At 39.0% G+C, this 25,073-nt stretch overlaps 1 protein-coding gene and 1 non-coding gene across 3 annotated transcripts in view; one reads left to right on the top strand and one right to left on the bottom strand.

The window, feature by feature from the left end:
* The window catches only part of Rfc1 (replication factor C subunit 1), a 79,502-nt gene that overhangs the window by 43,729 nt on the left and 10,700 nt on the right, over positions 1 to 25,073 (top strand). Inside the window, exons 7-19 of one of the 2 annotated variants that reach the window (XM_063240480.1) lie at positions 2,165 to 2,239; positions 3,820 to 3,907; positions 5,994 to 6,271; positions 10,764 to 10,871; positions 14,061 to 14,240; positions 15,669 to 15,773; positions 17,204 to 17,612; positions 19,287 to 19,396; positions 22,159 to 22,273; positions 23,375 to 23,484; positions 23,676 to 23,813; positions 23,970 to 24,065; positions 24,178 to 24,276. In XM_063240480.1, coding sequence (XP_063096550.1) covers positions 2,165 to 2,239; positions 3,820 to 3,907; positions 5,994 to 6,271; positions 10,764 to 10,871; positions 14,061 to 14,240; positions 15,669 to 15,773; positions 17,204 to 17,612; positions 19,287 to 19,396; positions 22,159 to 22,273; positions 23,375 to 23,484; positions 23,676 to 23,813; positions 23,970 to 24,065; positions 24,178 to 24,276 — 1,911 coding nt within the window. Of the gene's footprint in view, positions 1 to 2,161; positions 2,240 to 3,819; positions 3,908 to 5,993; positions 6,272 to 10,763; positions 10,872 to 14,060; positions 14,241 to 15,668; positions 15,774 to 17,203; positions 17,613 to 19,286; positions 19,397 to 22,158; positions 22,274 to 23,374; positions 23,485 to 23,675; positions 23,814 to 23,969; positions 24,066 to 24,177; positions 24,277 to 25,073 lie in introns of both variants that reach the window. The other variant, XM_013154330.3, reaches the window with a different exon arrangement.
* LOC111757318 (U2 spliceosomal RNA) lies at positions 400 to 591 on the bottom strand. The gene has a single exon (XR_002791695.1). It is a non-coding gene; the product is annotated as a U2 spliceosomal RNA (small nuclear RNA).

Genomic DNA, 25,073 nt, shown 5'->3' with positions numbered 1-25,073 from the left:
GATTGCAATTGTGATTGTTCCCATTTTATTACTTTGGCAGATTTAGTTTGTGTTTTCAGAATTTTTTTCTAATATATTTGACTGCTCTGCATTACATTATTTGCAGATAACCTTATTGTTCCAGATGGCACAAGTGGCGAGGTTCAGCTATGAAGTAGGGACCTGACTTTTTCTGAACTGTCTCAAATAGTGGAGGATTGCCCAGTTCTTTCCAAATCAGGGGTAGTGTTTTGCAGCATAAGCCTGTTTTCTCATTTTTATTGTTCTTTTAGAATCCAGTATGGGTAATCAGTTAATCTTCGAGTATTAGTGATTTATGATATCTTCTCTAATTTTCCTCTGAGTTTCCCTCCTTTCCTTTCATTTTTATATCTTTTTTTATTTCGTCAGTGAAGTGCGTGGGGAGATACTGTTCTTAGAAGTTCTACTGTACCAGGTTAATGCAAGGAGTGGACAGAGCAAGCTCCTGTTCCATCTCCCAGCTTCAAAAATACATTTAATATATTGTCCTCTGATAGAGAATGTAGCAGATACTAAACTGATAAGAACAGATGCTATACTTGGTCTTCTCCAAAAGGCTGGGGAAAAGATATACATCTTTATATTTATTTAGTAATATGTTCAGGCTCTAATACTCAAGTATTTTAAGTGCCACATTTAGCTATGTTAAACATTGTGTTACAATACAAAACTTGATCACATGATGTCATAATCAGCAATAATGAATTTCTCATGGAAAATAAATGTTTTTCTGCCCTCTAAAACATTCAGTTTTAGGGGCTGGGGATTTAGCTCAGCGGCATAAGCGCCTGCCTTGCAAGCAGGCAGTCGTGAGTTCGATCCCTTGTACCAATAAAAAAAAAAGAAAAAGACAAAAAAAAAAAATTCAGTTTTTTTTTTTTGAGACAGGGTCTTGTTGTGAAGCTCAGGCTGACCTCAGACTTGTGATCCTCCTGCTTTAGCCTCCACCAGATGCATATGACCTAGTGTGACGTTTTGGAAACGTAGCATAGGATTCAACCATAAATCCTCTGAAGGCTACCGGTGCTTTAGGATTTGCAGGATATCTCTGTGACTGATTTTTGTGTTGTTTTAGCAATTAGATATATAGTTCAGTTCTGGTAAAGAAATGGTAGGTAAAAGAGAATGTATTAATGTATTTCTGCCCCTTACAGTTTAGTTTAGCTTGTTTTGTTGTTTTTGATGCTAGAGATTGAACTCAAGCCTTGTGCATAGGATTTACACATTCTACCACTGAGCTACACTCTAGTTAGTTCATTTTACAACTAGGAAAAGGCTTGCTTACTGTGTTCTCATCAAGCTTATGTCAGCTTCTAAGCCTTTTCTTTTGGATTAGGTAGATATGAGGATTTTTGCTTTTGTTTGAATAATATGAAGAAGATTTCTTTTAAGGTAGGTTTTTTCTCCTTATTTAATGTTATGTTAGGTCATTTAACCAGGAGACATAAACTCAGTAAATTTATAGTTGGAAATACATTCCATTGCAGCAGGTGTTCTTCTGGAAGGGTTCCATTTTGCCAAAAGTGAAAATATTTGGAATAATAGTGAGGTAACTAGAATGTCTGTGTTTTTTATTAGCATGTTAGGAAAACTGACATGATGACTTAAGCTTTCAAAAGTCAGAACAACTGCATTTGACTTTGTAGTTGAAAATAGGAGCTTGATGATAAGTGACAATGACATTTGTATGTGGTTACTGTGGGTACAGTGAGTATATATAATTTTAACTTGTTAGATTTACTTTTCTTGTACCTCCCAGGTGAGGGTTTTTCTGTTAGGTTGAACTTTATTTTGGAGATTTTTCTAGAGTTTAAAGTACACATAAATAAGATCTGATCTTTAAATTTTGTTTTAGGATCATTCTGAGAAAACTGTAGACTTCAAAGTTCCTAAGAAGTTATCACTGTAAAAACAGTTGGATTTCTCTCTCATTCTTGTAAAACTAGAAATACATGTTCTGAAACCTGATATTTTAGAAATAAACCTGTGATGCTTGACTATTAGTAATGGTCAATAGAAAAAAATAATGTTCAGTAGAAAAATATCAAGGTGATTTTTTAAGGAAATGTTTTAGTTTTTTTACAAAATCTTAATTTATAAACAACAACAGCAGCCTCACTTGTGTTGATACTTATTACAGCAGGAAAGGCAGTTGCATGAAGATGAAGAGTTTGCCAGAACATTAGCCATGCTGGATGAAGAACCCAAGACGAAAAAGGTGGCATTATGTTGGACTATTTGCATTCTGAATATACAGTGTAGACCAATGTTCATTTCCATAACTGTGTATTCTAGGCTCTGGAGTAACTCTTCCAGAACATGATAAATTATTTTAAATTATTATTTTAATTATAAAATTATTTTTTGGAGAAACTTAATGAAAAACTTACTTTTTCTAAAAGAAGTTTGCAAGAATCAAACTAGAACCTTTCTTCAGAAAACAATGAATTGTACTTTTTATCACAAGATATTCTTAAGTATTTGCTCAATGAGTAATGCAATTACTATAAGGTTTTATTGTCTTTCCAGAAAGTATAATTTTGGTATTTCTAGTTAGTTAACTTTAAGACCTATATTAAGAAAGGCTTCCTAATAATATATTTTTGGAGTTAAGCTTTTTTTTTTTAAAGTTAGGAACAGGGTGCTAGGTTGCCCTGGCTGGCCTTGAACTTTAGGATCCTCTGTTCTTAGCCTCTAGAATGAGAGCCTCTAGAATGAGCCTCTAGCCTGAGAATTTAAAGGATTTTTTTTTTTTAAACAGGGTTGGACTGCAGTTCACCTGGCCTTGAACTCACTGTGTAGTGCAGGCTGGCTTGAACTCACAGCAATCATCCTGCCTCATCCTCTTGAGTGCTAGGATTACAGGCATGCATGCCCAGCTTTTTATAGAAGATTATTTTTTAAATTTGAAAAGTACTTATCTCCAATAAATAAGACGTATTTCTTTCCTCCTCCTTGTGGGGCCCCCCCACTTTTAATGGAAGCAAGGTTTTTCATTAAAAGTAGGAAAAGAAACAGGCTCTGCAGAACAAATTTGGACCAAGTAAAAGAAGTGCCCCCTCAGCTTGGATTCCTGTGAAAGAATGCAGTAGCCAATTAGCTGTATTTCCTGTGGAACACATTCTGTTAATGTATTTGTCAGTGTCGATATTTGATTATTTTAAGAGAAATTTTTACTACTTTCCTTTAAAGGAGAAGGTTATAACCATAGGTACACCTAGGGATCACGACTAAGCATAAAGATGTAAGACAATAGGGAGTGATAAGAACTTTGTAATTTGAAAACTCTACTGTACTAAGGATATTCTAATTATAATTACCACATACTGTGCCACATACCCTAATTGGTGATCACTTTATAAAGTGAGGTTTTGTGGGACCAGTGGTTATTGGATGTCTTTTTCTTTTTTGAGAAAGTATACTTTCATTGTTCTTTAAAACTTATTTGTATTCATTTTAGTCTTTTTGGTTTAGTTTTTAATTGCAGAATGCTAACAGTTTGGAAGTTGAAATAAGAGGTAGAAATAGGTGTCCATTTCCAGCATGACAGTTGGGATGAAATGAGATAATTTTTTTATAGATGTGTTTTTATAAATTTTCATCTGTTTCTTGCTCTATAAAACAAAGTAATAAAACATGCTTCATTTGCCGTAGAAATTTTTTGGATGAATGAATGCTGGTTTATTGTAGTGTTTTGCTAATTTGGAAGGTGACTCTTAATGCATTTTAACAACAGATTTTGTGATGGTAATAGCTTTCCTATTATGTGTCACATTTGATACTTTTAAATTTGTTTAGGCCCGAAAGGACACTGAAGAGGGAGAAACATTTTCATCTGTCCAAGCCAATTTAAGTAAAGCAGAAAAACATAAATATCCTCGAAAAGGTAATAGCAACAGAGGAATGATAGAGCACTTGCCTTTTAGGATTTTTAATAACGTTGTTTAAACATTCTGTTTGATAATTGTATTTCTAAGTGGACATTATTTTATAAAATGATTAGATCAAGTTCTCTTTAGATATGGTTGTTCCTAGACTTGTGATAGGGTAAACTTACCATGAATTGAAAATAACGTAAGTGGAAAATACATGAAATACACTCATCCTGCGGCTGTCATGGCTTAGCAGTGCAGCGCACAGTACAGTAAACACCTCACCGCTGCCGCCCACTGTCTCTACAGTACCATCATGCATATTGCTAGCTGGGGGAAAGATCAGAATGCAGAATTCGAAGTATGTTTTCTACTGAATGTATTTTCACTAATTTTACTTGAGAAATCGTAAATTGAGCCACCATGAGTCAGGGACTGTCTATACTTTGAAAGCTGTTTGGTTAGTCACTCATGGAGAATGCCTTTCTGCTCTATGATTGTTGTAACAAATGTACTCTGCCTGTTGGTATCAGGTTCATTTCTGAGTGTACTGCAACATGCGGACTTCAGTATGCGAAGACAATTTAATGTTTTGAATTTTTCATGTTAGAGACAGTCTTATAGAGCCAACTTAGATGTGATTAAAAATGCAGTCAATGTTTAAATTTTTAAAAAATTATTACAGTGAAAATCACATTGCTGTTAATTTCCCTCAGAATACTCTCTCTTGCTCTGAACACTTATCCCATTGTTCTTGCCACTTTCTGAAGCAATTCTAGAAGTCTGTCGTGTTTAGTCACAGTATTATAACTGCCTCCCTATCCTGAATGATTCAAAACATTTATCTTTCATGGTCATTTTGATGGTAGAACCAAAGTCTTAATTGTGTCAGATCTGGTAAATAAGGTGGAGGAGGACATACACTGTGATGTTTCTGTGGGACCCCTTTCTCTTGGGTAGTACTGTTTTGGTCATAACTCATAAAGAGTCATGAAAAAGAACTTTTAGAAATGCTTTAGAAAGTGGCAAGAAAGATGAACTGAATGTTTTCAAAAGTGAGGGGGAGTACTTTGGAAGACTTAATGGCACTGTGCCTACAAGACATTTTAAAAATTTAATAATTCATCACATATTTTGATCACCCCTGGTATAGTTGTCTAGGTCTTCTGAAACTCCTCTGCTGCTTGTCTTTCATGGTCCTCTCTGAACCATCTTCTAGTCCAGTTCTTCCTTGTTACCTGTGGAGGATGGGTTTCAGGACCTCTGGGAAGAACAAGTTACATAAAGTGACATCAGATTTGCATATAAGCTATCCATAGCTATCTACATACTTCACATCATCTCTAGATCACTTACAATCCCTAAGAAAGTGTACATGCCACTGAAATAGTTGTTATACTGTGCTTTTTAGTGAATGATGACAAAGAAATGTACATATTCTGTGCAGGCCCAAATGTTAAAAAGTTCAGTTTGTTGTTTGTTCACAAATGTTGAATCTATGGATATTGAGGAATGGCTGTATAAATAGTTTTAATCCTGTAAGTAAATCTATTTATAGTATCTTTTAATTCTTTTTTTTTTTTTTTTGGTACCTTTTGGTCTTGATCCCTGCAGAGTTTGAGCTGTTAGGTTGCATAATAGTTAGCTAGAATATATCTGACATACTCTAGTCTGTAAGTTTTCTCTGTAACTTTCAGCACATCTCCATGTGAGATGAGACTCTGCTCTTTAAATGTTGTTTACAGTATTAAGTTATGTTTAGTCTATATTTAAATGACAGGCGCACCTCTTATTTTGAACTGGTTATACAGGGGCTGAGTATGTGATTCAGTGTAGAGCTCTTGCCTTGTAAACATAAGGCCCTGGATTCAATCTCCAGTGGCACAGAAACAAATACGCCAAAAAACTAAAGAAGTAATGTATGTGTTTAACTTTAAAAAACTGTGTTATATAAGCTAAATAAACTATTAATAATTTTAAAATCGCCATATGAAGCTGTGCTACTAAGGTCACTTGCTTAAAAAAAGTGAAGAAAAATGTTGATATTCTATATCATTCTTAAAAAACAACAGTCATTGTCTTTTCTTCCGGTAAAAACAGAAAAATTTTCAAGTGAGAGAAAAAGCTACAGTCCTAATAAGCAAACTAAGTGGGAAATCTCAAAAGAATCTCAACAGCATTCCAAGTTGTCAGCTAAGAAGACAGGAGGACCCTCTTCTCCTAAGGCTAGTTCTAAACTGGCACTCATGAAAACGAAAGAAGAGAGTTCCTATAAGGAAGCAGAGCCCTCGCCCTCAAAAAGAAAAGAAAATGTTGTTGACGTGAAAGGAGAGAAAAAAACTCCTAAGAAAACCAAAAGTTCTCCAGCTAAAAAAGAGGTAGGAACTTTCTGAAAAGTGTTTATATTTATATAAACCCCGGCTTTGATTCCCAGAAGATACCTTATTTAAAGCTGTTACTCGCTTTAAAATTAAAAGTAAGCAAGCAAGAAGCTATTACAGTATCAGGCATTGTGCTGATATGTTAGATGAAAAGCTTCTCATAATGTTCACAGGAACCCTGCAAAATTTTTATTATTCAAGTTTTAAAGATATAGAAATAGGCTGAGTGAGAGTTACATAACTTTTCCGAGGCTTCCCAGTAGTAAGTGAGCGAGCCAGCCTTGAACCCAGGTCTGCTGAGTGCAGAAATAGCAGAACACAGGTCTCTGAGCACAGTCTGGAATGTCAGGTTGCGGACTCCTGCTGAGCAGGTGTGTGGCGTTTGTGTGCCTGCTGCTGTCAGTGCCTCGGTTTCCATTAGAGATAGTGCTTGCACAATGCCTTACTCTCTAGAGCCACGTAGCGCAGAGTCTGGGGTGTAAGTAAGGTAAGTCTTTAGTATCTCAATAAATATTATTTGCATTATTATCTTGAATTTATTCCTCATTGCTATTTTTTAAGCTTTAAGTATGTTTCAGATAAAAGGTGCTCACATTTTTTAGGGGGGCTGCTGCGTATGTGTATAGTATCTCGGTCATTTCTCTGCCTTTTCCTGCTCCCTTTCTTCACTTCAGAAACTGCCTCCTCATTTCCTACCATCTTTCCTTTATTTTCCTCTCATATGTATTTATATTTGGAGTTTCTCAGAGAAATCATGTGATAGTTCACTTTCTGTGTCTGACTGACTTCACTGAGCATTCTGGGCTCAGGATCTATCAATTTTCCTGCAAATGATGTGCGTTCATTCTTCTTTAGTAAAATGCTATTGTGTATGTACAGCGTTTTCTTTACAGATTTGTGTGTTGATGGGTGTTGAGGCCGTGAATGGTACTATATGATATTCTTGAAATTTTACTTTGCAGTTGTTTGTTGCTATTATGTAGAATACAGTAGAAATTTTCTAAAGCTTGTACTGAGTTTGAGTGATGTGACTTTATTGAACTCATTAGAATTTTTTGGGGCCGTTTTCGTAGGATCTCTGTGTTAGGTACAGAATCGTGTTGCTTATGCATCAAGACAGTTGTACCTCTTCCTTCCCCATTCGAGGGCTTTATTCCTGATGCTTGCTTCCCTGCATGTCCTGGCTGCCCCGTTCAGTGTTAGTGAAGGTGGGAGCTGACCTGCCTTGCCCTTACTCTCAAGGCAGGCTTCATCGTGTCTCCCCTCACCAGCTGCGGTGCAGGTTGAACAGAGTCCCTTCTATTCCTTATTTGCCAAGAGATTTTTCTGTTTGTTTTTCTTTTTTTTTTAAATCAGGAATAGGATTGAATATTACCAGATTTTTTTCTGCATCTTTGGAAATTATAGTTTTACTCTTTAATTCTGTTAATATCATGAATCACACTGATTTAAAAAGAATGTTAAACCATACTTGCATTTGACTTTCTAATATTTTATTAAGAATTTTTCCAGGTGTGTTTGTGAGATAGCTTTCTTGAGCCTGTATCTATTATGCTGATTTCATAAAATGAACTGAACATTGTTCTATTTCCTAGAAGAATTTGTGGGACACTCGATATTATTTCTTTCTTAGATATGTGATAGACTCTACAAATAAAGCCTGATATAGGCTTAGGTTTGGGGGGAGATTTGGAAGTTTTAAATTGTTATTTTAATTGTATACCAGATAACAGGGCCACTTTTTTTTTCTTCACAGTTTTGTCAGTTTACTTCTCCAACTTGTAGAATTTATTGGAATAAAATTGTTTCTTTTTTGGGGGATGTGTTGAGATAGGATCTTGCTATGTAGTTCAAGCTGGCCTTCAACTCTCTTTGTAGCCCAGGCTGGCCTCGAACTCACAGTAGTCCTCCTGTCTCCTGCCCAAATGCTGGGATTACAGGTGTGTGCCAGCATATCTGGCTAAATAAAATTCTTTCTAAGATTCTCATTTTCCTTCAGAATTTTTGTGGAGCTTATAGTGGTGTTATTTTTCTTCCTTTTTTTTTTTTTTTTTGGTGCTGGGACTCAAATTCAGGACCAGGACCTCTGGCCACTTTTATTTTCATATTGTTAAATACTTCGTGTTCGTCCTTCTTGAAAATAATTTCTTTTAAATTTTATTTTATTTTTTGTCTTTTTGAGACAGGACCTTGGTATATAGTTCAGGCTGGCCTTGAGCTCTAAATTTTATTTTAAAAAGTTTATTAGTAGTACATGCTTGTAGCACAATAATGGTTGCTTTCAAATTGGAATCTCTTTAGATTCCTGATGAGAAATCACTATTCTTTCATGCCTCTTAGGCACTTAGCATTAAAAGCAGAACATTGTCTATTTTAACTGGTAATCACAATTATTTTCAGTACAGAATCATGAAATGGTGATGATTTTGAAATGCTTTTGTTAGTGGCCAGTACTCATAAATACGCTTAAAGGAATAATTAACTTTTTGGTCTCAGATTTTTCTTCACTAAATACTTATCAGGTGGATAAATGTTATTCCTCAGGCACAATAAATATGCGCATTTTACAGAGGATGTCTATTTATGAAATGAGAAAAATTTTTATCGAACTTTTACTCTTCATGGCACTTTTCAAAATGAGGAGTTTCTCAGATTTTACTTAGTTTTGAAGACATTGAAATTAATAAATTTTGTTGATCTAAGTCATATGATTCTAACTTCAACTGAGTGTACCTCAAAATTATTTTATGGGTATGTTTCAGTGATTTTTTTCATAGAATTAATGTCATAAGTCAGTTGTGTGGTGTACGCCTGTAATCCCAGCTCTCTGGAGTCTGAAACAGGAGGATCATTGTGAGTTCAAGGCCAACTTGAACTATAGTAAGATCTTGTCTCAAAAAAAAAAAAAAAAAAAAAAGAGAGAGAGAGAATGTCATAAAGGAACAACTCCTTCATGCGGGTGTACATCGGACTCAATTGTGAAGCTTATTAAAAATATTTTCTAGGGCAGTGTCTGTGTGTATTATTATAATTTTTAAAATTTTTATTTTTTGGTGGTAGTGGTAATTAAGCTCAGGATCTTGTTCGTGCTCAACCATGTTTGACACAAGGGCCCACCAACTTGTCCCGGCTGGTCTCGATGCCTAAGGTCTCTGAGTAGCCTTGATTACAGGCATGTACCTGACTGGGCAGCTTCATTTTAACAAGTTTCTGCATGATATGAATACACACCAATGTATGAAAGCCATTGTTAAAAAAGTAGGGTTAGAGTCTAGGACCAACCCATAATGGTGACTTGGTTAATTGTTTTATTTATTTATTTTTAATTTAATTTAATTTTATTTATGTATTTTTTGGTTCCGGGAATCAAACTCACGACCTGTACTTGCCAGGCGGGTACTGTGCTGCTGTTGTATCCCTAGCCCCCATAATGGTTTATTTAACCTATAACCAAACCAGCTTAACTATTTCATTGGTTACATCATTTATTTATATAGAGCCAATATTTTGTGTACTCTTAAAGGGATTTGGGATTGCTTGAGAGTTAAAAATCATGTAAAATAGAAAGTGGAAAAAAACAAAGAGACCAGCTTGTGGTGGTTCTCTCTCTCTCTCTCTCTCTCTCTCTCTCTCTCTCTCTCTCTCTCTGTGTTTGTGTGTGTGTGTGTGTGTGTGTTTTCTGTTTTTTGAGACAGTCTGACTAGCTCAGGATGACCTTGCACACTATGTAGCCCAAGCTCGGTCTGAATTTATAGCAGCCCTCTTGCCTCAGCCTCCTGCGTACTGAGATTACACTGGTGCAACATCATGCCTGACTTGTAGGGACTCTTAAATCAGAATTATCAAGGGGCCCCTCCCCCACAACATGCCCTGGCCATGTCCCAGATCTCTGAATCAGAAATCTGGAACTTGGAAATGAGTCCAGGGATAAATAGTTTGGAGCTTCCCCAGGATATTCTGACCTATGTTCACGGCAAGATGCCCTGAGAGAGTCTGCACAGATGGAAGAATGGTAAACGTGGAAGCCCGTTGGAGCTGGCTGTCTGAAGCCTTGTCAGTTGGAGTGCTGCTGTCCCTAGAGATAGGATAGTGTTTTAGGGTGAACAAGGTCATAGGATAAATACAGGATAGCTTCTTGGGTTGTTAAATTGAGGAAGAGTTTATTTTTCTGTTAATATAAATATAGGTTTATCATGGAGTAGAATTTAAAATTCACATAAATTTCTAACATAAAACACGGTTTCCATTTGTGAACTCGGAGCTGATATTTGGCCCATGTCCCTTCTCTGTGCTGAGGTTTGTGCCTTTAGAGTGCAGAGTTTTGAGAAGCCTGAGGCAGGGATGTTTGTCAGTCAGTCATCTGTCTATACCTAAAGCAGTTAATTTCAAGACAAGACATAGTCATGATTTTTTAATGTTTAGGTATGTATTGTAAATTTTCTATGAATTTTGCATGATGTTGTGCAACTTCCTTTCCTTCTCTCCAAAGTCTGTGAGTCCAGAAGATTCTGAAAAGAAACGCACTAATTATCAAGCTTATCGAAGCTATTTAAATCGAGAAGGTCCCAAAGCTCTGGGCTCCAAGGAAATACCAAAGGTAAGATGGGGAGGCAGTGTGCCGCCTGATGGTCCCCGCTGTGAGCCTGCGTGTGTTCACCATGCTTAGGCACAGAACGGTAGCTCAAAATCAACAGCAGGGAAGTCTGGGATGTTGGTGTTGTGAACCGCTACTTAATTCTTAGGAAATGTTTTCTTTAAATAATGACCAGTGCTAGAAGGCTGGGGTTATGGTAGTACTAGTGCCCTTTGCCTTCCTGGCACCTATGGCTTAAAGAGGTGTTAAACATGCACTGTTTAATTGCGATTATATGCCACACCCGGTGTGTGTATGTGTGTGTGTAGAGTGTGAAATAGAAGCACTTGCCTTGGGCGGGACACGTAGAATGAATGACGTTGAGGTGGCACTTGGGCAGTGAAGGACACACTTGGTCAGAGATCACGAGGCACGGTGATCTAGGTGTTAGAATCTCTGATGTGCTTGAGGGAGGAGGGATCTTGCCTGGTGTGTGTGAGGAGCTAAAAGGAAAGTGAGGTAGAGAGCGGAGTGACCAAGGAGTGAGTGGACAAACAAGTTACTAGGGCCCTGTCTTATAGCGCCTAGTGTTTTGGACTTGGTGTGTGTGTCTGTGTATTTATTTATAGGTGGTACTGGTGATTAAACCCGGGTTTCATAGTAGCTACATCCTTAAAAATTTTTTTCTTTTGGGACAGGGCCTTGCTAAGTCATTACGTTGCCCAAGTTGGGCTTAAACTGGTGATCCTCTTGCCTCAGCCTCCTCGAGTGCTGGGATGACAGGCATGTGCCATTACACCTGGCCAGTGTTTCAGAGTTTGTCTTAAAAGGAATTTCAAGTGGAGGACTGGCAGAGCAGCTTTGCAGATCTGAAATGTTATAGTGGCTGCCGAGTGTAGACTGCAGAGGTGGTGGGAATAGCTACTGAAGAGCGGTTAGGAGGGAGGCTGAGAAGTGCTTGAGACTATCTGAGGGGGCAAGGAAAGTGCCGAGGAATGAAGCATTTGTAGTGGAGGACGCAGAAGCTGCAGTGCTTGGCCTAAGTGAACATGGACAGTGAGAGATGTAACGGGACTGATCTCGTGGCTCGGAGGTGAGCGCTCGTGCAAATGCCGAAGCTGTGGGAGGCTGGCCCCTTTGGAAAGGTGAAGGTGAGTGCTCGTGGGCCGTGTGTGCTTTGTACGAGGTGGCCAGGTGGAGGTGCTGAGTAGGCGGTGCATGTGTGGGCTGCAGCTTAGAGTGGAAGTGAAGTCAGTGCCCACACGGGCATTTCCGGTGTGTGGACAGTGTTGGGGGTGGTGGTAAGCCTCCTGACAGCCTGCTTCACAACTGAATGAGTGCAGTGTTCTCCACTTCTGCATGAAGTAGAGGAGAGAGAGACTGAAAGGAAGCAGCTGCAGACACGAGAGAGCTGTTTAAGGAGGAGGGCAAAAAGCAAAGGCAAGAGTGCTTTTAAGTGATTGTGTGGCGAACCTGTCAAGTTGTGGAGATTCCAGGGAAGAGGGATGTGAGAATTGTCCGTTGCACCTCATACGTGAATAATGGCCCTTGTGAGCTTAGTGAGAGAAGTGTCAGTGCCACAGTAAGCGCGAGCGAGCCTGATGGGAGAGAGTGAATGGGAGGTGGACTTGGGAGAGATGTGAGCATCTTCAAGGTAGGAGGTTCTGAATTCATGTTTTTTGCTGGTGGGCCAGATCTACTAGGAACGGAGACTGAGGATAACTAGAGAGAGGAGGATAATCAAATATACCATGAGGTTTTGGAGTGGGGGACAGTGCAGGGAAGATATACACTGTATGTGAAGTTGAGTTTTCACTTTGCTTGGTGCTGAAACTATATGGAGGTGCAGCATTCTATTTCTCTAATAAAGAGAGGATGGCAAGGTATCCATGGGGGCAAGGGAAGGGGTGAGCCTTCCAGGGCGGTGGCTTGGGGACATGATGTAACACCAAGAGTTCAGGCAAAGTGCTGTCCTTAGGGAAGGCAGGTTTCAGGATAGCAAGGACGTGTTGGAGAAGAGGCCGAGCAGTTGGGCGGTTTGTTGCTCCTGAAGTAAGAGCTGGGGGTTCCTAGCATGGAAAGGCTGGGGAAGGTGGCTGAGGGCTGCAGCTGGAGAAATAAGATGCTGGGCTGTGGCGAGTGATCACTCAGCCACAGCGAATGGTTGGGGTTTGGGGTGTGGAACTTGCATGTAGAGTTTTCCAGGTTAAAGTTTGAATCCATTGAGGATTTCAGCACCTAGAGTGGCACAGTAGATCACTGTAACACTAGGACTGTAGAGTTTGAAGGGGCTTGGTGTTGTAAACTGTTTCTTTCCGAGCTGATTCATGGCTTTTTTTTTTTTTTTAATCAGTACCGGAGCTCGAACTCACGACCGTGCGCTTGCAAGGCAGGCACTTAAGTTTTTTTTTTTTTTTTTTTTCATAAGAAAGATTCTTCCCTTGGATGGAAAGTGTTGCACTTGTATTTGAATTTTGTTTAGCTTCTTCTCAAGCTTGTTTTAAGTTTTGTTGATCTTAGTTCTCTAAACAGTAATAACTTGACATTGTCATACATAATTTTCATTTTACTTGGGAATATAATTTTATTGATCTGCAAAAATAAAACACTATAAACACATGCCAGTTGCAGTTAAGTTACATGTAGTTTCCGTCCAACTCTTCTGGCTAGTAGCTCTTAGATTATCAGAGTTATCTTTCCAATCAAGAGATGATATGAACTTGCTTTTAAATTCCTCTGTTTGCTAGATATACTCTTGTAGCATAATAAGCAGAGAGAAGGGCAGGAGCACAAACTTCATAAGCTTTTTAGAATCAATACTTTGTAGAATCAACACTTAATAATAGAAAGTGTTTCTGTTGGCAGATGGCATTTGGTGTTTTAAACAAGTTAACTAAGTTAATTGTTTAAAAATAAAAAATATAATAAGAACATAATGGAAAATAATATGAATGGGTCATTTTGATAAGCTTTGCTGACAGATTGAATGTTTTTCTGTTATTGTTTTATGTTTATTCAGTGTTAGCTGCATAAGAATTTCTCACCATTTAGTTTCAAGTTCTGCTTATTTGCTGTAAATTTCCAGCCAATTTTTCATGCTGAGGTTATTTATGATGTCATATGAGAAAAATCAACTTACTGCACTTTTGATGCCAATTTCTTTTGGAAAGCTACCATGTAATTTCTTCTCTGCTTGAACATTTTGGTTTTTAGGGAGCTGAAAATTGCTTGGAAGGCCTGACATTTGTGATCACAGGAGTGCTGGAGTCCATTGAGCGAGATGAAGCCAAGTCTCTAATTGAACGTTACGGTGGGAAGGTAACAGGAAATGTTAGCAAGAAAACAAACTATCTTGTCATGGGTCGTGACAGCGGACAGTCCAAGAGTGACAAGGTACGTCCGGCTGTGTTCTCCACACAGTGATAGCCTGCATGCCTTGTGATGTGATGTGACTGTTTGTAGTAATGTTCTTTCCATAGAATTAAGATGTAAAAGGTAGAAAAGTAACTTTGTTCATACATTATTTCTTGTCCACATAAGCATTGTTGACTTCACTCCCAGGATTTTGATTTTCCAATTGAAGGCACAGTATCTGTTAACTTGACTTTGTCTTAGTTTAAATCTTTTTTTAAGATTTTTTTAATAAGTTAGAAACGAATGCATTTTTTTTCTTTTAGGATTATGTGTTCCTATATATGCCTTGATGTGTTGTTCTGTCATGGGAAGCTCTAAGGGAAGAATCATAAATGTGTTGTGCAGCATGTTTTGGTTCAAGTGGCAGATTACTCGGCCAACTATGATTTAAACAAACTGCTGGTTATTTTCCTCACCTAACAAGAATGCCAAAGGCAGATTAGCAGCTGGGATGGTTCAGCAGCTCACCAGTGGAGCTAGATGAGTCCTATCTTCCACTTCTGCCATGCTCATTGTGCTAGCTTTAATCCTTACTTTTTCAGCTGTCATAGAAAGCCAGTCCTTATTGGTTTTACCAAAACCTTGGCTCATAAAACTAAGCTATGAGGAGGATGGGTCTTGCCTGGGAGCTCTTGGATCCAGAGGCTGCACTGTTTCAGAACCCGTTCATTTTCTATTTCTGTTTCTCCTGGAGTTGACCTCATTCATTCCAACTGTGTACCCACCTTTTCCACTTCAGGAATGCAGGAGTGCCATCATGTTGCCTATGGTTACAGGGTAGCTGCCTGCGCTCGAGATGTCATAATAGCTATGAGGGGCTGGGGATTTAGCTCAGCGGCATAAGCACCTGCCTTGCAAGCAGGCGGTTGTGAGTTCGATCCCTGGTACCGGTAAAAATGAAAGAGACAGAGATGTCATAATAGCTATGACAGCTTACATGTGTTCTTCCAGAAGCCCTCTTTAGAGGATTCCACTGAAATCCATTGACCAGAGCTGTCATGTGGGTATTTCGGGCTATGAGGAGGCCGAGGAGGAGCAGCACTTCTCTGATTGCCTTAGACCAGTCAGAGCCTGTCATCTGGAGAGAACAGGGGGCAAAAATTGTCTCCTGTATTGAGTTAACATAGGAGAGGGTGTGAAGTGAGGACTTCAGTCCTTGGCTTTGTCCCTTTCTAAGCAATCCACAACAGCAGTAATGTGACACTACAGCTGCCAACCTACTAATCTTTGGGAGCATAGCTGTCATTTTCTTCCTTTTAATGATACTTATCCAAAGGAAAAATTCCACTGACCATTTATAAATGTTGCTCTTCACTTACTAGTAGGCCTTAGTGCTACTTTTTTATTTTCTTTGCAGAAAGGAATGGTTAGGAAAGAGTTTTGATAATTTGTATTTTTAATCAATAGGCAGCAGCTTTGGGGACAAAAATTATTGATGAAGATGGCCTGTTGGATCTGATTCGAACTATGCCAGGCAAGAAGTCCAAGTATGAAATAGCAGCTGAAGCTGAGGTTTGTATAAAGTGAACTTGGTTTGTGTCAGTTGTGCACAGCAGCTTTGCCACTCCTGGAGCCGTAGCTGGTGGCTGTAGCTCCACTGGCCAGAAGATTAACTGCCTTTGCACCCAAGTTAGCTTACCTTATTTCCTTTTGACTGGAAGCCTTTGCTTTCGGTGTTGTGTTTGTTGTTTCCTTGCTTTTCACAAAGCAGTAGCAGGGGGTGGAGATGGGGAAGGAGACAGCGTATTGCACAAACCTACTTACTAAACTTTCTTTATATCCTGTATTCTTTCTTTGATTTTAACATAAAGGTTTGGTTTAAGAGTTCTTTAAAGGATATGTTGTAGATATTAGAATGATATATTTTATGAGGACTTTCTCAGTTGTGATAGAACTCCAGTCTGTGTTAGCTTTGGCAAGTAGGGAAAAATAAAATAGCTCACATAGCTGAGCTGTGAGCGGGAGAAATTCCTGTCTAGGAACTTCTGCATCCCAAGACAGATCCTTTCAGAATGCTTTCTCTCTTTTTTTTGGTACCAGGGATTGAACTCACAACCTTGTGCTTGCCAGGCAGGCGCTTATGCCAGTGAGCTAAGTATCTGGTCCCTAAAACTCTTTCATTTTATCTCTCAGTGCTAGCTCTGTTGATTCTAACTATATACTTGTCTTTTCCATACTAATGTGGTTTAAAAAAGGGAATCAACAGTGATATCATGTTATAAATTACACATGTTAGCTGTACTCTACATTTTCCTGTTTTCCTTTTTCTGTCCCAGAATCCAACACTGCACTGAGTTGTCCCGTCTGTGACAGCCCCTTTGTAGTTTGCCATAGTTCTTGAGTCTTTCCTTGGTTTCTTCTGATCTTGACACTTTTAATGAGTATGAGTTGTTCTGTACTCTCAATTTGGGTTTATTTGACATTGTCTCATGATTATATTGAGGCTGTGTGTTGTTGGCAAGAATACCTCAGGGGTGATACTGTGTCCTGTGTGTGTTACAGGCACTTAATGTTGATATCAGTGTCTTACTGGATTACTTGGTTAAGGTGAAAATACTTAAGATGATGCTACTGTCCTGTTCCTCCTTAAACATTCATCCATTGATTTTTAGCATATGCTGGCAAAGGTAGTTAACATTTTTAGAAATTGAGGTATTATTTGTATGCCATAAATTTCACCCAGTATGAGTGGTCTTTTGTGTCCAGCTTCTTTCACTCAGGGTGATGCCACCCTATGTTGTACTATGCATTAAGACTTTATTTCTTCTAATGGGCTATTGTGTCAATATGCACCACATTGTATTGATCTATTAGGTTGTCACCAACAGTGGCCCAGGTTAAGATCATGCAGCTCTCAGGTTACCCTCTGGAGGTCATTTAGCAGGGTAGAAGTTCTCTCAGTCTCATCAGTTTCTTTTTCTCTTACTTTTCCTATTATTAAGATGGAGAAAGGAAGGTCCAAATTGGAGAGAACACCCCAAAAAAATAACCAAGGAAAAAGAAAAATTAGTCCAAACAAGAAGGAATCAGAATCTAAAAAGAGCAAGCAGACTCCTAAAAGGGACAGCTCTACAAAGACAATAAAAAAGGAAACAGAAGTAACAAATGTGTTTCGGAGAGGCCTGGACTTCAAGGAGCAGGTGGCCAAGGAGACAAACGGTGACAGCAGGCCTAGGGAGTTGGCTGGTGACAGCAGTGAAAGCCAAGTGGACAGTTTGCTCTGGGTGGATAAATATAAGCCAACCTCACTCAAGACCATAATTGGACAGCAAGGTGACCAGAGCTGTGCCAATAAATTGCTCCGCTGGCTCCGAAACTGGCATAAAAGTTCTCCTGATGAGAAAAAACACGGTGATTTTACAACTTTACTCATTTCTGTGTGTCTGTCAACATGTAATTGCTCATATGCACACATGAGAAAGGGAAATGGTTGCCTCTTTGGTCTGTCAACCAGCATTGATTAAGAGCTTGCTCTGAGCCCAGGTGCTTTGCTACACCTTGGTGGTGCCGTGGTGAGCAAAGCAGTTCCCCTCAGGAGCTTCCAGTTCTCAGGGAGGCTGAGGAAGGAAGATCACAAATTTGAGTCAGGATTGGACAACTTAGTGAGACCCTGTGTCAAAATTTAAAAAATAATTTTACAAGACCTGGGGATGTAGCTCAATATGCTGGTCTTGAGTTTCATCTCCAGTACATACATACATACATGAATCATACCAAGTACCATGTCAGGGATAAGTATAGGGTCCTGTGGGAGAAGGGCTCTGTTCACAGATGAAGATGCATGTTCTCATCTCTACAGAGTAAGGTAGAAATGGTGAGATTTGGAACCCAAGTAGGAGACAGCTGAGTGAAGAGAAGGGTGAAGGTTGGGTAGAAAGGCACGTCCAGAGGTCTGATGACTTGTGAGAGTCCCAGGGCACTGGGAAAGGGGGAGTCAGTAGCTGAGGCATGCGTACAGAGCAGGCACCCGAAGTCCCAGGAGCGTGTGTGATTTGCTCTTGGCAGTCTTGATAGTAGGCCTGTGCTTTGGTAGTTTGTGTATATATGAGTTCATCATGTATTTGTCATAGAGCATGAAAAGCCAGACTTTAATGTCCAAAGTATTTTTGGAACTGCAGTTATAGCTCATAAATGTTAGTAGCTTCAGCCACTCCCCCATGGAATAATACGTGAGAAAAAGGAGACGTTGTGAGCACTATGGTGAATCCTCCAAGTGATGACTGCGTTGTTAAAACTACATGGCTGCCAGATATTGCCAACAAAGCCAGACGGCTTTCTTCATAGCTGTTAAATATTTTAAGTGTAATGATACAAGATTAAGTTTAAGTCAAGTCCTTCCTTTCAGAAACCACATAAAGTCCACCTTAATAAGAATAAGTGTGTCGTGTGCCTGGAAAAGACTTTAAGGCGGGCGGAGTGGCTCCACTTCCCCGGGCCATGGGCACACATCAGGTCCCTTCCATCTGCCCACAGGGCAGTGCTCACAGCCTTGTCAGAGCGTCTCACAGGAAGCCGATTCTGCTCATTACCATTTATTGCCACGTATGTGCCAGGCTCTGTGCTCAGCCTTGTCATGTTTCAGCACCCTTGCCAGCTATGTACTGTCACTGAGCCCTGTTTCACAAAGGAAGAGGCAGAGGAAGTGAGGTTAGGTTTGAACTAACGCACTCGCGGCGAGGAAGAGGGGGAGGCAGGCTCGAGCCCTGGCAGTGTGCTATTGCAGAAAAGGAAACTCATAAATCTCTTGTTTAACATCAGAGTTTGAAAGGGAATTAATTTCAGTGTTTTATTTTTAACCTAAATATTAACTAAATATTAAACTAAATATTAACTTTAGTTTTTTAAATTTTGGGCAGAGATGAGATGGGAAGTAGAATTTTACTTAGTGGAGAACATTATAACTTGTAGAAAATATTCTGCAAATTTAAGACTAAATGGAGAGTAGAGAATATACAATTCTGTTGCTCCTGAATTTTTGTTAGCTAATACAGGTTTAATATTCTGGAATTTCCTTTTCTCTTGCAGCAAAGTTTGGCAAATTTACTAGCAAGGACGATGGCTCTAGTTATAAAGCAGCGTTGCTCTCGGGCCCTCCAGGTGTTGGCAAGACCACCACAGCTTCTCTCGTGTGTCAGGTGAGTGCTCAGCAATTGTGTGCTTGGAAAGATAACCCCTCAGTTGTCATGTGTAGGAGGGATGCTTGCTTGTGTGTGAGAATATATAAATGATACGTGTATTTTTCTGAAATCACACTTTTAGGAATTGCTTTTGTTCTGGTGATTTTGTAATTTTCATTCTTTCAAAAATAGAAAAAAATGCCTATTATATTGGTTATAATGCACTAGTCTTCCCTTACCTGTGGGGGCTGCATTCCAAGATCCCCAGTGAATTCTTGAAGTTACTGATTGTATTAAATGTTGAATACTCACCCTCCACCACCTTTTTCTATGTGCCCTGCTGCATTGCCATATTTTACCAAAGTTAATCTGTCCTTCTATGTTTTGTGTTTTATACCCTGGTGTCATTTTTGTACCACTACTATTGCTTTTTGGAGCTGTCATTAAGTAAAATAACAGGAACATTGTGATAATGTAACACTTGCTGTGATAACCCAGATAGCTACTAATAAATGGGCAGTGAATTGGTCAGCTCTCTGTTGGGTGTACATAGTATCCATCACTTAAATTCATAGGAGGAGTTTTATTTGCCTCTTAGTTAGGAGAATTCAGTCCATGGTAAACATGGTGGAAGGGGCTTGCTGGAGGAAAATTGCTTACCTCAGAGCAGAAGAAACAGAAAAGGGAGGAGCTAGGGAGAGAGAGACACCCTGCAAAGGTGCACCTCCTCTGACACACCTCTTATGTCCAGGCCCCCACCTCCAATAATGAACTTACCAGTGGATCAGGTCACTTAATGAGTATAGCATCCTTATGATCCATTCACCTTCCACATGCCTTAGCTCTGGACACATTTGTCTTTGTGGACCATTCTTCATCTAACCCATACAAGCAGGAAGTGTATTCCTGCTGCATGTGCAGGGTTGGTTTATATCCTGGGGAGGATGGCGCAGGACAGTGTGAGATTTCATCATGCTACTCAGGATAGCATGCAGGATCACAGTTACAGATTGTTTACTTAGGAATTTCCATGTGACATTTTCAGGCTGTGGATGATTAAGGGCAACTGAAGCCTGTGAAAGGGAAAGCATGAAGAAGGAAAGACTAATGTAATAGCTAACAAGTGCCTGTGAGCCAGTGTGTTAAAGCACTTGGTGTAATATCTTATAGGTAAAGGTCAAACATCCCTAATACAAAAATCTGAAATCTAGAATGCTGTAAAACCCAAAACTCTTTTCTCCTTTTTCTTTTTTGAGACAGGGTCTTGTAATGTAGTTCCAGCTGTCCTTGAACTCACTACGTAGTCTAGGCTGGCCTCAAGTTCATGGCAATTCTCCTGCCTCAGCATCTCAAGTGTTAGGATTGCAGGCATGTGCTGCCATTCCTGGCCTTGAAACCCAAATCTTTTTGAGTGTCATGTTATACTCTAAAAGTTTCAGATTTCAGATTGTGCATTTTGGATTTTGGGGTTAGGGATACTCAAACAGTAAAGTCTGTGTACATACTCTAAAACCTGAAAAATCTGAAACCCTGAAATACTTCAGCTTCCAAGCATTTCAGATAAAGAATACTCAACCAGTATTATAAATGTTACTGATCTTGAAAAATGCAAATTTCTCATATGCCTTCATCATTCTTCTGTGTACTAAATATGTGTACTGTTGTCATCTTTCTGTGGCAGATGGGACACTTTGAGCCCAGGCTGTCTGACTTGGGGTTTCTCGCTTCACATGTGTGTGATGCCTTTTTTCTTGTCTGTGTTCTTGCTGGGTATGTAGACAGTGAGATGACCTGGATACCACAGCAAAATCAGAGCTCATGGCTTCTTACCACAATATGGGATTAAATTTATTGCTGGGGGCCAGGGATTTAGCTCATCCTCCCTGGCAAGTGCAAGGTTCTGAGTTTGGTTGACAGTACCAAAACAACAACAATAAAAATTGATTAGACAGTGAACCACAATCTGTTTTTTCTAGTTAACAGGGGAAAACTGCATATTGAGATAATCGAATAAAGAATAACTTAATGTCATAATTTATCTTGAAGAAGCAAGAATCACATTTCTACTTTATTTTTTTTTTTGTATAGGGGATTGAACTTGCGACCTCATGCTTGCCAGACAGGCACTTATGCCACTGAGCTAAATCCCCGGTCCCGTTTTTGGTTTTTTGAGACAGGGTCTCACTCTATATCCCAGGCTGGCCTCAGGCTCACAGTGATCCTCCTGTTTCAGCCTCCTGAGTGCTAGGATTATAGGCATGTACCTCTATGCCCAGCTTAGGCTTTTTTTTTTTTTTTTAAATAAACACAGGATCTTGCTATGCAGTTCAGGCTGGCCTTGAGCTCACTTTGTAGCTCAGGCTGGTCTCGAACTTGCAACGATCCTCCTACCTCAGCCTCTTGAGTGCTGAGATTACAGATCTGTGCCACCATACCTAGCTTGGCTGTTATATTACTTTAACTCTATACCTGATACTGAATATTGGAATCATATTTAACTTATTTTGGCACTTAAAAGCAAACTTGGTAAAATTGTTTGGTAAATATAGTCTTCCAGATTAGTGATTTGCCAGTTGAGATTTCAAAATCAAACTTTTATGTGTTTACATGTATGTGCTTGTGAGACATACTCTAGTTAAATTCATTGGCTATTAGTATTACACTTTACATTTTACCGAAGATTCTTTATGTGATTTCTAGATTCCTGCTTAACAAGTCTTTCTTTTAGAGGGAGAAGAGTTCATCTGCATTGTGATTATGATTTCCAATATTTTTATTAGGAACTGGGGTATAGCTATGTGGAACTAAATGCAAGTGACACACGGAGTAAGAACAGTTTGAAGGCAGTTGTTGCTGAATCACTGAATAATACCAGCATCAAAGGCTTTTATTCAAGTATGTGGTGTTTTGAAACTGTTTTTGTTGTAGTTGTAATGTGTTCCTGTCTGTGTTCTGTAACCAGTACTGAATACTGCTTATGTGGTAAAGCACCCTGCTAAAAGAGCTGTCAGGAAAATAAGAAACGCCTCTGAGCTACTCAGACCATTGTTAGGCTTACGGGTTTCTGAGAATGTGATTAAAAGGTTGCATATACATATTTTTGCCTTTTGCATAAGACCTTAGAGGATTCACAGATGTGAAGGAGGAAGGAAGGCAGAGTGCGGTGTGATGAGTGAGGTATGATGCCAGCACATGTGTTTGGGGCACTGGGTTGGGCAAAGGGTGATACTTGTCTGAAAGGCAGTGCAGAGAGAGGGAGGACCCACTTGGAAACGGATGTCATCCTAGGCAGGAGTAGTAGCAGAGACGGAGAGATACACAGTGCAAGTGTTTACTGTTTCAGGTTACAGCTGGTGTCCCGAAAGCAAAAGTTCATGGGGAAAATTAAGATGCTCAAATTAAGGACTAAATTGTGTCTGTTTAGAGCCTATAGTATATTGCTTGGCCACCTGAATTCTTGATGCTTTCAAAGGTAGAAAATCGTTGTTGCTCAGGAAATGTTAGCTGTTATAATTGGCTAGTGGGAGTGTAAATTGGTATAATTATGGAAAGTCTGGCAGTGTTTCTTAATTACATATGTGCATGTGTGCAGAATGACACACATGAGAAGATATCAGAAACTTGGAAGCTTCTTAGTATTTCACCCATATACAGTGATTAAATTATGATACATATATAAAGTGGAATACTAAATTTTGTTATAAAAGAAATATAAAAAGAAATATTTTTGTTATAAAAGAAATATTGTATTATGGATAAGGAACAAATCACCAGAATATATTAAGTGATAAAATCAAGTTGTATATTTGTATGCACTCATGTTTTTAATATGTATAGAATATCTCTCAAAGGATATGCAAGGAACTTTCTGGGGGAGGGAAACCCAGCACATAGAAGGATGGGGAATTTTTTTACTGCTTACTCTTACAGCTTTTGAAGTTGAAAATGTGTCATGGTTTTTGAACAGTGTCATTTTGTTTTTGTCCTGTCCTGTAGCTTCTCCTACTGAGTTGGGTGGAGCCGTGCCTTCCGTTAGTGCAAAGCATGCGCTCATCATGGATGAAGTGGACGGCATGGCAGGCACTGAGGACCGGGGTGGGATTCAGGTATGAATGGTGCACTGTGTGTTTCCAGTTTTACTGTTGACCCTGAGAGTTTTAAAATATTTAATTTTCATGAACTGGTATTTATCGTAATTAAGGCATATTAGTTGAGAAGGTTTTAGAAATAGAACAATATGTTGTGTAGTGTTTGTTATTTTTTAAATTAATTTTTGTGTCATACACTTGCCTTTTAGGAATTAATTGGCCTGATAAAACATACTAAAATTCCCATTATTTGTATGTGCAATGATAGAAATCATCCCAAGATTCGCTCTTTGGTTCATCATTGTTTTGATCTTCGTTTTCAAAGACCTCGAGTTGAACAGATTAAGGTATGATAATTGAAAAAAAAAGATGAAAAACAGTCACATAATCCTAGTTATTTAAAGATCAGTTTTTAAAATATTTCTTAAATATTTATAAAATATCAGATTATATGAGTTTTTTAAAAGTCACTGAGATTCTCCCTCACCCCTTGTCAATTTCAGGGTGCCATGATGTCTATTGCATTTAAAGAGGGTCTAAAGATTCCTCCTCCAGCTATGAATGAAATAATTTTGGGAGCCAATCAAGATATCAGACAGGTAAATTACTATGTGACAGTTGTTGATTCTTTAGAAAAATGCCTTATGCTTTGCGGGAGGAGAGCAGCTCTATTTCCTCTTTTTGACACGGTCTTATTTGTGACTGTTTTAGGTTTTACACAACCTGAGTATGTGGTGTGCACGAAGTAAGGCACTAACGTATGACCAGGCCAAGGCGGATTCTCATCGGGCCAAGAAGGATATCAAACTGGTAAAGTGCATTTCCCTGTCTGAGTTACTTTCCCAGGCCAAAGCCCTTGTTCTGTGGGCAGTGGCTTAATAGAAATTAAGCCTTTTTGCTCTATCTTTAGAGCTTGTGGATATTTATCTGGCCTTTATGTGATTGCTAACAGTCTCTAACTGAGATGAATTTCTGCTCAAGGATTGTCAGATGCCCATTGTAAACTTTGGGAAAGAGATAAGTTTTAAATTGCAGTCATGTTTCAAAGGTTACAACATGGCTTTTCTAGAGTTCCTTATTTGGCTTTCACATTCCGAATGGTTTTGCACTGACTGGAATGATCTGTTTCAAATGGCTTAGATTTACCCTCTGAAAGTAGAGTTCTGCATCAGTTGTCTTTATTGTCCATTTACTAATCGGAATTTATTAATATACTTAAAACAATAATTAGTAGTGCTGTTAAGAAATTGGTATGCTATTTTTTTGAGCATTTTTAGGTTTACAGCAAAATTGAGTGGACAGTACAGAAATTCCCCTAATCTCCCCCACCCCATATACAACCATTGCCCTCCCCACCATCAGTACCCCCTACTCCAGAACCTTGCATCGGACACACCATGTCACTCTGAGTACACAGTCTGCTTTCGGGTTCATTCTTGATGTTGCACATTGTGTGGTTTTGGACATATGTATGATGATATTTTTCCGTCATTGTAGTAGCAGGGTAGTTTCTCTGCTCAAAAATCCTCTGCTCTGTTTCTTCATTTCTGCCAACTTTTGGCAATCATTAGTCTTTTTCCTGGCTCCATAGTTTGGCCCTTTCCAGA

Source organism: Cavia porcellus, unplaced genomic scaffold (assembly GCF_034190915.1).
Source record: "Cavia porcellus strain 051 isolate PalLab524CR breed Dunkin Hartley unplaced genomic scaffold, mCavPor4.1 scaffold_30, whole genome shotgun sequence".
Lineage (NCBI taxonomy): Eukaryota > Metazoa > Chordata > Mammalia > Rodentia > Caviidae > Cavia > Cavia porcellus.
The sequence above is the reverse complement of the archived record's forward strand: the minus strand, read 5'-3'. Positions and strand labels throughout refer to the sequence as shown.